This window comes from Saimiri boliviensis, chromosome 4, assembly GCF_048565385.1.
Source record: "Saimiri boliviensis isolate mSaiBol1 chromosome 4, mSaiBol1.pri, whole genome shotgun sequence".
NCBI classification, from domain to species: Eukaryota; Metazoa; Chordata; class Mammalia; order Primates; family Cebidae; genus Saimiri; species Saimiri boliviensis.
This window is the reverse complement of record NC_133452.1, coordinates 10120804-10134863: the sequence shown is the minus strand read 5'-3', so window position 1 is coordinate 10134863 and position 14060 is coordinate 10120804. Positions and strand designations below refer to the sequence as shown.

The 14060-nt window shown below is 47.2% G+C and overlaps 1 protein-coding gene across 1 annotated transcript in view; it reads left to right on the top strand.

Annotated features, from left to right (window-relative positions):
• Positions 1–14060, top strand: part of IGF2R (insulin like growth factor 2 receptor) — a 125069-nt gene that overhangs the window by 69423 nt on the left and 41586 nt on the right. The window contains exons 14-22 of the mRNA XM_039467281.2: positions 82–219; positions 836–983; positions 1481–1658; positions 2430–2545; positions 3012–3180; positions 5082–5261; positions 10211–10312; positions 12017–12118; positions 12881–13073. Coding sequence (XP_039323215.1) covers positions 82–219; positions 836–983; positions 1481–1658; positions 2430–2545; positions 3012–3180; positions 5082–5261; positions 10211–10312; positions 12017–12118; positions 12881–13073 — 1326 coding nt within the window. The remainder of the gene's footprint in view (positions 1–81; positions 220–835; positions 984–1480; positions 1659–2429; positions 2546–3011; positions 3181–5081; positions 5262–10210; positions 10313–12016; positions 12119–12880; positions 13074–14060) is intronic.

Below are 14060 nucleotides of genomic sequence, written 5' to 3'. Positions count from 1 at the left end.
ACTTCAAGTAGAGTAAGAATGAGGTAAGATTTTTAAGGAATGAATGGGTTAGTGATCCCCATCTCTTTTCCCCATTGACAGGTGATCTAGAAAGTGCACCAGTGTTGAGAACTTCTGGGGATGGCGGTTGCTTTTATGAGTTTGAGTGGCACACAGCTGCTGCCTGTGTGCTGTCTAAGACGGAAGGGGAGAACTGCACAGTCTTTGACTCCCAGGCAGGTATGTGTCTGAGCAGCACCTCTGGTTTAATGTGACTTGGAACCACTTAAGGTTTTTTCCTAAATATTCTCTGTGATGATTTTCAAGGTAACCTGCCTTCGAATTTTATTAATCCTGTTTGAACAAAATTCTGAGCATCTGATGTTCGGGGCTTATTTGAGATATTGAAAATACCATTTTAAATTCATTATTGAGGTGGGTTTGCTGAATGCAGAACTTTCGGAACACAGGGAATAAATTCTGTTTGAAAAAGCTTTCACGTGAATTCTAGGCAAGAAACTTCTCTGAGGGAGACCTTAAAAAAGACCAAAATATTGTGCTCATCCTACTGTGAACATGCTGGTTGTTTATTACACCAGCAGTTACGGGCTTTGAATAGGGCTCTAGGCTAATGCAGAAGAAGGGAACGGTGGAGTTGGATCCACCTCCAAGGGAAATGTGAGTAATAGCAGTCCTGATGGCCTCAAGGGATAGTGTCTCTTCTGCCTCCTCTGCCACTTCCTGCCATTGGGAACCTCCTGGGAAGAATCTCTCCCTTTTCACCTATGGGGTGAGACCACCCTGTTCACTGTTCTGACTGACCTTCCATACTTGTATCGTTTTTATTCTTTCTTAGGATTTTCTTTTGACTTGTCACCTCTCACAAAGAAAAATGGTGCCTATAAAGTTGAGACAAAGAAGTATGACTTTTATATAAATGTGTGTGGCCCAGTGTCTGTGAGCGCCTGTCAGCCAGACTCAGGAGCCTGCCAGGTGGCAAAAAGGCAAGTAGCTTCTCAGTTCTGGTTCATTGTCAGGCATTATATGCCAACAGATACTTTATTCAGGAATAGGCGTGCTCTCAATGTCATTGCTTTATGACAAGCATTTAAATACTGATGAGACCTACCTGAAAACTGAAGGACGTTAGGCGCTTAATTTCCCAGAGAAAGGAGCAGGCCACATTTTTGGGAAAGAAGGGTGGGTTGAGGTCATGCCTCACTTCTGTGCATTTTGTACTTCTCAGTTCCTGGATATTTATGTGTGTATTTCTGCATTCTGTGTGGCATTAGTTCAGATGAAGTGAGTTGTCTAAACCAGTGGTGCTGAGAGGAGATCTGGGTCCTGGTGTCCCTGCTGCGGTTAGAGACCTTGTGTGGGTTCCTGTGTTCTGAAGCCTGGCGGCTCCCCATGTCGCTCACAGGCCCTTCCTTCAGTGTGGCAGCCTTGGAGTGCTTCTGCCCCTCGTGTCTTTACTAAGAGAAACGTGTGTTTATTTTAGTGATGAGAAGACTTGGAACTTGGGACTGAGTAATGCGAAGCTTTCATATTATGATGGGATGATCCAGCTGAATTACAGAGGCGGCACACCCTATAACAACGAAAGACACACGCCGAGAGCTACACTCATCACCTTTCTTTGTGATCGAGATGCGGGGGTGGGCTTCCCTGAATACCAGGTAGGAATTTCTATCCCTCATCGTGTTCCCTGAGGGTACTACACATATCCGTGGTCTTTTTTTTTTTTTAAGATGGAGTCTCACTCTGTCGCCCAGGCTGGAGTGCAGTGGTGTGATCTGGGCTCACTGCAGCCTCCGCCTCCTGGGTTCAAGTGATTCTTCTGCCTCAGCCTCCCAAGTAGCAGGGATCACAGGTGCGCGCCACCATGCCTGACTAACTTTTGTATTTTTAGTAGAGACAGGATTTCACCATGTTGGTCAGGCTGGTCTTGAACTCCTAACCTCGTGATCTGCCCCCTTGGCCTCCCAAGGTGCTGGGATTACAGGTGTGAGCCACTGTGCCCAGCCTGGCGGGTCTTTTATTGAGAAGCAGAGCTTATATCAGGCTGGGTTTCTGGCTAAATCATCACCGTAATTAGATTTGCCAGGGTTCCTAGGCAGTATTAGTTTTTTAAGCTGTTTATTTAGTGGGTTGTACACATCAATAACAGCCCACAAGCTTTTCAGTTTTGGGTAGAAAACATGCAAAAGCTTTAAAAAAGTCCTGAATTAACCGCCACTTAGCAGAGGCTAAATTTTCATCCCAATTTATTACTCAACAGTCTTCCTTTTAATAAAAGAGAGAGAGATGGGCAGGGTAAGCTCTGTTTTACACGGTTTCTCATTGGGAACAATGCCCTTGTCCTTTTTTGAATCCTGAATCCTGGTTTATGTCACGTATCTTTCTCTTTTTGCCATCCCTCCCTGTATTTCTCTGCGGCTGTGGATCAGGAAGAGGATAACTCTACCTACAATTTCCGGTGGTACACCAGCTATGCCTGTCCGGTGGAGCCCCTGGAGTGTGTGGTGACCGACCCCTCCACACTGGAGCAATACGACCTCTCTAGGTGAGGCAGAGTCAGCTGCTCTGTTTTTGGCCTGGCGCAGATGCTGAGGTTGCAGGTGTTGCTGGCCAGGATGTGACTGAGCTGATGACAGGGAGTGATGCTGGCTCTGGGGCTGCAGGACCAAGGTGGGGCATTTTCAGCAGAATGAATTCCAATAATGGTCTGGTTGCCTTTGGGATAGCAACCAGTCTCCGCCACAGCAGAGCCTCAGCCTTTAGCATCATCATTTAAAACAATGACTGTCAGTGCAGAGACACGGGGGACAGTTCAGGTCCAGTGCATACCGAGTTTAGTGGAGATTGAGCGTAATCCTGGTGCATCATGAGTCCAGGCAAGCCAGCTTCTTGCAGTGTGATCAGTGGAGCATGTTTTATTTGATATCTTTACTTTCCAACTACATAGAAATCAGTTAGACTGAAATGTGTAAGCTCTTTAAAAGCATATACATTTTGCTTTGAAATTTTAGTCTGGCAAAATCTGAAGGTGGCCTTGGAGGAAACTGGTATGCCATGGACAACTCAAGGGAACATGTTGCCTGGAGGAAATACTATATCAATGTGTGTCGGCCTCTGAATCCAGTGCCGGGCTGTGACCGATACGCATCGGCTTGCCAGATGAAATATGAAAAGGATCAAGTGAGTCTGCTTTCACTGCGTGTCTCCTTTTCCCTCCTACTTCCATGACTTAGTGGGAGGAGGTGGTTATTTTGGGATACCCAGATCAAAGCGGGCACGGCTGCTTGAGAGAAGCCCTCTGAGCAGGGGTGGGGCCTCCGTGTGAACTCATCTGCCTCCTGTAGGAACAGAAGTGTGTCATGCAGGAATCATCGTTCACATGGAGAATGCTGTGTTGGAGACGTTTGATCACACAAAGGGCAGAGGAAGCACTGAATGTTTATGTCTCGCCTGAATTCGAAAGTGTCTGAGGTGCTTTCAGCAGACACCTGTGAAAAAGAGTTTTGCTTCCAAAAGCTCTTGCTTCTAGATTGATCAGGGGGAGAAACCGGTTTGGGAGAGTTTCTGTGGATGAACTAGGTACAAACACATGCGCTGTCCTTCACTGCAGTCCGTCACTGGGTTGAATGTAGTCACCGCCAGAATGTTTGCACGTCTCCTGTGGTCGTTGTACATGGTGAATCTTAAAATAGAGATGTCTCTGGAAGTTGGCTTCCGTAAAAATAGCATGTTGAGGATGTACTTTTTTTTGGTGTGTGCTAATGGCAGCTTGGAGGTTTTTAAAGGAAGGTGGCAAGTGTATTATGGTGGTTAGGAATTGAGTTCCTGGTTGTGTTTACCTGTGCACATGTGTACTCTTTATTGGAGCAGTGACTTCAGTGTACAGTCAGTCCTCATTATCCACAGACTCTGCATCTGTGAATTTGCCTGCTTGCTGACACTTGTAACTCCAAAATCGCCAGGCGGAGTGCTTTCACAGTCATTGCTGGAACGAGTGTATGGCCCAGTGTGTGTAGTGCCCGACAAGCGTGTTCCTGGTTGAAGTTGAACAAGGTGATGCTCTGGCCTCTGATTTCTCTCACCCTGAGATGAGCAGAGGATGGAGAGGGTGAGGCAGTGCAGCGCAGAAACTCCAGCCCTGGGGCTAGTTGGACGGGGTCTGAATTCCAACTGTGGCATCCCACTCAGAGATGCCCCGGAGCTGGAGCTTCTGTGCTGCATTACCTTGTGAGGTCTTCCTAAGGAGAAGTATCTTGCCTAGAATTCACACTAAAGCCTTTTCAAACATGATTTATTCCCTTGTGTTCTGAAAGTTTAGTGAGGCAGTCTTAGGTGAGCCACTTAACACTGCTGAGCCGCATTTTTCCTTTTGTAAAATAAAGAGAACAGAATCTGTCAGCATGAGTTGTCTTGGGATTTCAGATTATAATCTGTGTGTAATAGGTTTGTTGGCCTGATGTGTAGCCAGTCAGTACGCTGAGATACTGGGGATTACAGTAGAGAAAGAGTTTAATTGTAGGGCAGATGAATGAGGAGATGAGAGGAAACCTCAAATCCGTCTCCCCAAGGAGTTTGGGTATAGCGATTTTAAAGGGGTTTGGAGCGGGCCAGGGAGCGGGAATTGTTTATTGGTGGAAGAGTGCAGGGTGAAGTCATGGGATGGGCAGATAAACTGCATTTGGTTCTTCTGTAGGGGGGTCTTCAGAGTGGTCAGTGCCAGCCGTTCCACTGAAATTCAGGGATCTGAAGAACATCTTATGCAATTCTTAAATGAAAGCCTTATGACTCTAACGGCAGTGATTCTTTCTGTGGCAGTAGTGGGGGTGCAAGTGGTATCTAGTGCTGTGTGACTTTCAGTTACAGGCCAGCGTGCAGCCTGATTAATGCTCAATTGCATGCCCGGAACCCAGCACGCAGTTCTTGTTAACTCTGTGAGGATGGTTTCCTGTTCCTTATGTAGTAAGGGGATTTTGATATTCGATAAGGTATTGTGTGCTGCAACTTTATAGAGTGTAAACATCACCAATAATGAACCGACTGTCTTCAGAGGGAAAAGCCTAACAAGACCCGTTTTCTCACAGGGCACCTTCACCGAAGTGGTTTCCATCAGTAACTTGGGAATGGCAAAGTCTGGCCCGGTGGTTGAGGGGCGTGGCAGTCTCCTTCTGGAATACGTGAATGGGTCGGCCTGCACCACCAGCGATGGCAGACGGACCACGTACACCACGAGGATCCATCTTGTCTGCTCCAGGGGGAGGATGGTAAGGCGCTGCTGCTGGCCGGTGATCGTAACTGCTGCGTTTTTTGACTGAGCATTGCCTGATGTGTCTCTTGACAGAAATGAACAGTCTTGGGGTGGATGGCAGAGTTAGGCCAGCCTTAGTTCTGCTTAAGGTCAGTGTGCAGTGTATACGTACACAGGCAGGGAGCGATTTGTGGTACCTCCTTGGCTGCGATTTCTGAAGTACAAGCTTCATCTTTTGCTGCAGAGTTTGAGGCTATGGTGTGATGTGTGTTGTTCTTTCCGAGTCACACAGACATTATCTTGCCTCTTAGTTTTTGTGAGTTGGTGATCTGAGGATTGTGGGAGTGGGATGAAACGTAGATATAGTTTGGTCCCATGGGGCCAAGGGAAAGCTTCCCTTTCAACTCTTTGAAATTTCCCTGGAAATCAACTGTCAACAGGAGAAAAGACATGTAAAATTTTAACATGTATATCACCGGGGAATAAGTAGCAGGAGAAGGATGACCCAGCAGCCTAAAGCAGCACAGAAGTTACATGCCCTGTTTCACAGGGGAGAGGGCGATGGGGGATGCAGACAGTTCTTTTGAGGAGGAAGCAGGTGATTGTTAGGAAGAAAGAGTAGACAGAAATTAACTTGGAAATGATTCTCTTTGGAGCCCGAATGAGGCAGGTGTTTTCTTGTGTACAAGTCTGTCCAGGTGTGATTGCTGTCCTCAGTCTTTTTTTCTGGGATAGATGACGAGATTTCTGAGTTTCTTTGGAAAGAAGCCTTTTTGGTCAGGTAAGGAAATTCCAGAGAAAGTCCCTCCCTGTGCTTGGGGATGGAGGTAACAAGGCACGGTTGAAAGGACGACCTTGATTCTCAGGCAGCTTCTCAGCATGTCAGAGCACTGGTCCTTGGGGTATTGCTTTCTGAGCTCCAGCAGTCCAAACTCTGAAGTCCACAGATGAGGAATCTGAGGCTTGGTGTAGCTTAGGCCTGTGGGTGAACAGTGAGGGCTATATGTGTAATATAAAACAGGAATAAGAAATTAAGGCTGAGGGCTTGGCACGGTGGCTCAGATCTAACCTAGCACTGTGGAAGGCTAACTTGGGAGGATCACTTAAGGCCAGGAATTGGTGACCAGCCTGGGCAATATAGTGAGACCCCATCTACAAAAAATAAGAAAATTTAGTCAAGTGTGGTGGCACATGCCTGTAGTCCCAGTTACTCTGGAGGCTGAGGCAGGAGGGTTCCTTGAGCCTAGGAGGTTGAGGATTCAGTGAGCCATGATTGCACTGCAGCCTGGAAGACAAAGTGAGCCCCTGTCTTAAAGAAAAACAAAAAAAACTGGGAGGCAGAGATGGGAGGATAGTTTGAGCCCAGGAGTTTGAAACCAACCCAGGCAACCTAGTGAGACCCCCATGTCTACAAAAAAATAAAAAAGATTAGCCAAGTGTGTTGGCGTGTACTTGTAGTCCCAGCTACTCAGGAGGCTGAGGTGGGAGGATCACTTGAGCCCAGGAGGCAGAGGTTGCAGTGAGCTGAGGATGTGCTACTTTACTGCAGCCCCTGGGTAACAGTGCAAGATCCTGTTTCAAAATAATAATCATCATAGTAAAATAAATTAAGGCTAGGAGGTAGAAGAGGTGAGTGGGATTGCTGTTGACCCTGAGTTCCTTAGCCAGGGGAGAACATCAGACCATGTGGCGTTTGCTCTGCTCTTCTTCCCATGGAAATGCTTTGGGGCCACTTTGTACAGTACCAATAGCTTCTGTTTTTTAATTGGGGTAAAATATACATAACGTAAAACTGATGATTCTCACTGTCTATGGGTTACATACATTAAGCACGTCTGTCGTGTCCTGTATCCATCACCAGTATCGATGTCCAGAACTCTTTTTCTTTTTTTGAGACAGGGTCTTACTCTGTCACCCGCACTAGCGCACAGTGTATGCAGTCATTGCTCACTGCATCACTGCAGCCTTGACTTTCTGGCCTCAAACGATCCTCTCACCTCAGCCTCCCGAGTAGCTGGAACTCAGGTGCGAGTTATCTGTAGTTACCAAAATTGTTTTTAAATATTTTGTACAGAAGGGGGTCTCCCTATGTTGCCCAAGCTGGTCTTTGAACTCCTAGGTTCAAGCAGTCCTCCTGCCTCAGCTTCCTAAACTGTTGGGCTTATAAGTATGAGCCACTACACACAGCCTAGATACTTTTCGATGGTTTCAAATCTAATTGCTTTTGTCAGCTGAAGAATGATGAGGTTCCTGAATTTGGAAAGGAGAGTTTTGTTTCTCATAAAGGGTTGCACCCTACAGGGTGGCAGTTTCTGACAGGCTGGGAAGCAGAGCCTCAGGCTAGAAGCCAGAAACAAGCACTTGGAGAGAGGTAGACCAAGACAGGAATGGATGCTGAGCAGGTTAGCCAAGTATACGTATTCAGCCGGTTGCCGGGAGGAGCCATGCATATTCACGAAGAGGTGGCACACACGTGCGTGGAAGGCTGACGTGTGTAGCATGTGTCCCACCTTCATTTGGGGTTGGAGACGTAGCATTTGAATGCATTACAGTTAGGCCCTGTATGTCAAAAGGTGAAGCAAAGGACACGAAAGCCCACTATGTGGAGCCTCCGTAGATGGCCAGGACCACCTGGGAATTGTGGTCTCTTATCAGGAGGAAGTATTGGTCAACTGTTGTGTTGTCAGAACCACAGAAAGGATGGACTTTGGCAGGCCGCGGTATGATAGTGGCAACGGAGTAATTCAAAAGGGCCGGCTTCTGATTAGCACTTAGGGAAGAAGACCTAGCAGTTAGTGAGGAAAGGGGTGTAATGAGATGTGTCTCCCCTCCAACCCCATTATGGACAGGAATGCAGTTTTTAAGGTTTCTCTGGGGTCTCCTTGGCCAAGAGTGGGATGTGTTCGGTCAGTTGTGGGGCCAAGGATTTTATTTTTATTTCCTACCTTATTGCCTGTATTTTTAGGTTTATACCATGGTCATGTGTTTTTGAGAAATTATCAAATGGTTAGAATTGTGGAGAGATTAAGCCCTGTTCACCATCGGCTACGTTATTAATAGTACCTTGTTAAGGGTGTGTGGCCGCTTCTTCCAGCCCAACTGAAATGAGACAGGAGGATATGTTCCTGCCTTGCAGTGGCCCAGTGGATGCTGTGTCACTCACGTGCCTGGTCCACTTTGTCACTGGCTAACACACTCTTTTCCGTAAGAGATACTTCCTTTAGAGTTGAAGATCTCTGTGATCAGGGAATGCAGGCCTGGCAGGCTGAGCATGGCCTGCGCTCTCTGCAGGAGGTATTCTCTTGAGGTTGTGCGTACTCTCCTTAGGTTCGCCTTGAGCTTGGGCCGCCCACTTCTCTCAGTCTCAGCAAAGATCCAGGTTTGGGGTTCCACGGGGATGTGGCCAGGTTGTCGAGTTTAGCCTGGCCATCTCTGTTCTGGGCGCATCTGTACCTTCCCTGCCTGTGGACTGCTCCCTCTGTCTCTGGTTTCTGGTTGCTATTGAGACACTGGGTAGTTCCAGATTTTCCAGCTTTTCTGTGATACCTGATTTAGTTTACGGAGTAACTTCACATTGTCATCGTGTCTGTCGGCACTCATATGTGGCCTGCTACACAGTGTGGCCCAGGGAAGACACTCACTGAAGGAAGAAAGGCCACGCTCCCAGGGGTTTGTAGTCACAGAACTTTCACAGGTTAAAGCTCAGTCACTTTCACAAGCACATTGTGAAGTGGAAGGAGCAGGTGTGTTTTTATTCTACTGCTCGTGTTGGTGAGGCCTGGAGTGGGCAGGGGCTTTCCAGGGTAGGAGCCCATGATGGGCGAGGGTGTGGACTCAGTGTTAGTGGCATTGTTCCTGAACCCGTGACCCTGGGTAGGTGTCTTTACTTCTTTGTGCCTCAGTTTTCTCATTCATAGGCTGTGTTTGTGGGTCACCGTGAGGCGCAGTTGAGAAATGCTAACAAAACTCAGTGCAGTCCTGGTGTGTGATAAACACTCAAGAATAGGCAGCTACCATTGCCCACGTGGCGGTGGTGCTCTCACAAAGGCAGTGGCTCTCTGGGGAACTTTTTATGGAAACCTACACATGGAAGGGTATGCAGATGATAATGAGATACAGCTGGGTGAGTTTCTGCAAACTGAATTGGCTGAATAGGACACACATCAAGAAAGAACATGTTACCTCCTAAGAGCCCTCCTGTGCCCCTTCCTGCCACTGCTCAGCACCTTCCTGACCGCTGACAGCACAGACCAGTGTTGCCTCATCCTGAGCTGACGTCGGTGAATCCCATGTACTGGCACCTTTGTGTATGGATTCTTGCGTTCAATTTGTTGTGTAGGGTGTTTCTTAGAAGCATATACTTGGACTCAGACCTAGGTTTGGATCCAAATTCTACCATTTACTGCTGGCGTGATTTCTATATTTCTTTTTTTTTTTTTTTTTTTTTTTTTTTGAGACGGAGTTTCGCTCCTGTTACTCAGGCTGGAGTGCAATGGCGCCATCTCGGCTCACCGCAACCTCCGCCTCCTGGGTTCAGGCAATTCTCCTGCCTCAGCCTCCTGAGTAGCTGGGATTACAGGCACACGCCACCATGCCCAGCTAATTTTTTGTATTTTTAGTAGAGACAGGGTTTCACCATGTTGACCAGGATGGTCTCGATCTCTCGACCTCGTGATCCACCCGCCTCGGCCTCCCAAAGTGCTGGGATTACAGGCTTGAGCCACCGCGCCCGGCTGATTTCTATATTTCTTAATATCAAAGTGTAAGAGATTATTTTGCCTTAGTAGGGAGAATGAGAACATTAAATTCTAATTAGGTAATGCACATTAAGGGCCCAGCGTATGGCTGACTCATAATAAACATCCAGCAGATTTCGGCTGTTTGTATGTCGCAGGCTAGTATTCTTTTGGTTAGATATAGTTCCGTGCTACTGTTTTGACTTTTATCCTGGATTTGCCGTTTCAGAACAGCCACCCCATCTTTTCTCTCAACTGGGAGTGTGTGGTCAGTTTCCTGTGGAACACAGAGGCTGCCTGTCCCATCCAGACAATGACGGATACAGAGCAGGTATGTGTGGTGTCGCCTGGCCTTGTGCTGAATGGCCTGCTGGACATCTTCAACTCACCCAGCGTCCCAGCTCTGAACTGACCCTGTCCCTGCTTTCTGAATCAGTGACTGTGTTGCATTGACAGTGGGTGTCTGCAGGTCACCATGAGTTCCTCTCCACCCCCAGCTCCCAGATCCTGGGATGAGAACCAGGTCCCTTAGTCTTAACTCTCTGATCACTGTAGTTTCCTTCCTTTTGTCTCCATTCCTTTGTTCCTCACATGTGACAGTGGCGTCCTGGTGGGCTCTGGGGCTTCTGCATCACTGGCAGACATCTGACTAGTTGATATGTTACTCCACACCTAAACCGTCTTAGTATGTTTTAATGTGACCCTATCCATAGAGCAGAGCCCACAGGTGTTCATGTGATCCTGTCTGTAGGGTGAGGCCTGTGTGTCTCACCGTGGCCCTGTGCGTAGGGCAGAGCCCACAGGTGTTAACATTGATCCTGTCTGTAGGGTGAGGCCTGTGTGTCTCACCATGGCCCTGTACATAGGGCAGATCCCACAGGTGTTACATTGATCCTGTCTGTAGGGTGAGGCCTGTGTGTCTCACCATGGCCCTGTGCGTAGGGCAGAGCCCACAGGTGTTAACATTGATCCTGTCTGTAGGGTGAGGCCTGTGTGTCTCACCGTGGCCCTGTACATAGCGCAGAGCCCACAGGTGTTACATTGATCCTGTCTGTAGGGTGAGGCCTGTGTGTCTCACCATGGCCCTGTACGTAGGGCAGATCCCACAGGTGTTACATTGATCCTGTCTGTAGGGTGAGGCCTGTGTGTCTCACCATGGCCCTGTGCGTAGGGCAGAGCCCACAGGTGTTAACGTGCCACTTGAGGCACTCAGTGCCTGCTGTGTCCTCCGGCTCCTCCTGCCCTCTGCCCAGGTCTGTGCTCTCCCCTTGTTGAATGCACCCTGCAGGCCATAGCAGTAAGCTGCTCAGGGATGTTCCCTCTGACCTCTCCAGGGTAGTGAGTTGTTTTCACAGCACTGTGTTTATTTCTTTACGGTGGGACCTGTTTGCCTCCCTGCTTCCTATTCTAAGCTACACTGTAGACTCTCGCGGCAGAGACCAGGGCTTTTCCAAACCATCAGCCCTAGCACAGGGTCCTGGCTTTTTAAGTGCTCGGTGAGGGCAGGATGCCAGACACCGTTATTCATGGACAGTGTTTCTGGGGCTGTGGCCACTGTCCCCGTCCCTGCATTCATTGGACAGATGAAAGCCCAGAGCAAAGTTAAATTTACCAAGGAGAGGAGAGGATATTGTTTGACAGTCACCCGATCATACTTCCCATGACTACCTTAAGTGAATAATTAAGACAGAAAACAGAACATGAGATATCTTAAGATGTTTATTTTCTTTAAGAAATTAATTTATGGGCTTATGTTTTCTAGTCTTCTTAGTCAGGGAGATGCAGTAGCCTTAACAGCTTTCAGGCGAATGTAATTTCTGAGTCTGGACTCATACTTGGTATATTTCAGGGTGGTATATTTCAAGAGGCTGCTTAGTATGCGAAGGGCTTTGTTTTTGATTGGGATTTTGAAAGTAAGCGGAGGAACAACAGCTTCTCAGGTGCAGACATGCAGGTGTCTGGAGGTGCTGGATGTCTGTCATGTTCCTGTGGAATTGGTCTGAATGTGCCTTTCTCCTCATTTTGTTTCCTGTAGGCTTGCTCTATAAGGGATCCCAACAGTGGATTTGTGTTTAATCTTAACCCACTAAACAGTTCACTAGGATATGTGGTCTCCAGCATTGGGAAGACTTTTTTGGTAAGAGCAATATGATGAATTTCCAGTTTGCTTTGAAACAAGGAGAGAGTCACTTGCACCAGGTGATTCAGGAGACAGAATTTCCCAGGGCACTGGTGACAGCTTTTGACTCAGAAGGAGATAGGAAAATCCAGATTTAAGGGAAGAGTGAAGTAAAACCATTTACCACCATTCTGGCACAGTTCAGACATGAAGATTGTTATCCTTCAAATAATAAGTTCTCTTTAAGGAAACACTTTCTGTATGTAGTCCTGAAGCCTGTACTCACCGTCCCTCGGTCTCTCCTTACTGTGTCTTCACACTAGAGAGCATAAATGACTTCATTCTTGCAATTGTAATTATTTTAATGGGATGATACCAAAATTTTAAAGACATATAGGATGCTGCTTTGTATTTACTTGTAATTAACATGATTTCAATGATTTGTATTTTCTCATAATTGAAAATGTTATAACACATGACTCTTGTGTCTTCCCTCCCTTACGTATGGTACATTATTAAATGCAGTAGATCTTGCGCATTTATAGATACAGGGCTATGTAAGTAAAATGATGTATATGTACCAAACCTTAGAGGCAGTTTATAGATACTGCTCTTTGGACTTATGTACTAACTGTACTAATGTGCTGGAAAGTGGGAAGTTGGTAAGTTGACTAACAAATAACAAACGTTTGACTCAGTGGGATTTGGTGTTGCTAGGGTTCTTGTCGGTGGTGAGATACACAGTTCAAACTCGTTTGGCTCTTACTGTCTGACCTGCAGCTTAATGTCTGTGGCACAGTGCCTCTCTGTGGGACCGTCCTGGGAAAACCTGCTTCTGGCTGTGAGGCAGAAACTCAGACTGACGAGCTAAGGAATCTGCGGCCAGTAAGGCCAGTTGGAGTTGAGAAAAGCCTTCAGCTGTCCACAGAGGGCTTCCTCACTCTGACCTACAAAGGGCCTGTCTCTGACAAAGGTGAGCTCAGAGCTGTGTTGTTTTTGTAGCTAAAAAGGGCCCTGGTGGTTTTGTGGCTGGCCGTGCCCCTTTCTGAGCGTAGGATGTGGAGACTCCTGCCACTAAGGGCTGTGCTGTCCACCTTGCTGCATTTGACCTCACAGATTTTAGGAGTCCCATTGTCCACGGGTTCACTTTTTGTGGTCTTACATGGTCTGAAAATAAGGTATTTTGAGAGAAAGAATGAGAGACCACATTCACGTAACTTTTATTACAGTTTTTTGTTACTATTGTTCTGTTTTATTGTTAATCTCTTGCTGTGCCTAACTTACAAATTAAACTTCATTCTTGGTTTGTGTGTACAGGAAGCAGCATAGTGTATAGAGGGTTCTCAATTTCAGGCATCCACTGTGGGTCTCAGAACATATCCCCCTGCAGATAAGGGGGCCAACTGTAGCCTGTATTCAACACAGCAGTCAGAGTGATGTTTCTGAAATGTCACATCATGTCACTTCCCAGCTCAGAGCCCTTGGTGGCTGTGCACTACACCTAGAGTAGAAGGCAGCATCCACAGCATGGCCGTGGGGCACCCATGGGGGCTGTCTGAGACAATTACCCCTACTCTTCCTGCTCAGTCCGCCGGCCTCTGTTTCTGATATGAACGAAGCCCACTCTCCCTCACCTTCCCCTCCTGAGTCTTTGTACTTGCTGCTTGCTCTGCTACCAGCACAGCTGCGGGCAGGGGTTTTCTTCTGCTTCATTCATTCCTATATGTGGTAGGAACTTAGTATTTGTTGAGTAAACCAACAAATGAGAGTGACGTTATCTTCTAATGCATGGATTGATAAACTCACGTGGGATTTAAATATTTTCTGGAAGAGTAGGGATGCCAGGATGTTAGGCTCATGGTATAAACCTGTCGTAACACAGGCCACTGCTGTAGTGAGTGTGGCCACTCTGTGTTCATGTCGAGTCCCCTGTGACAGACTTGGTGCCCCAGGCTCATTG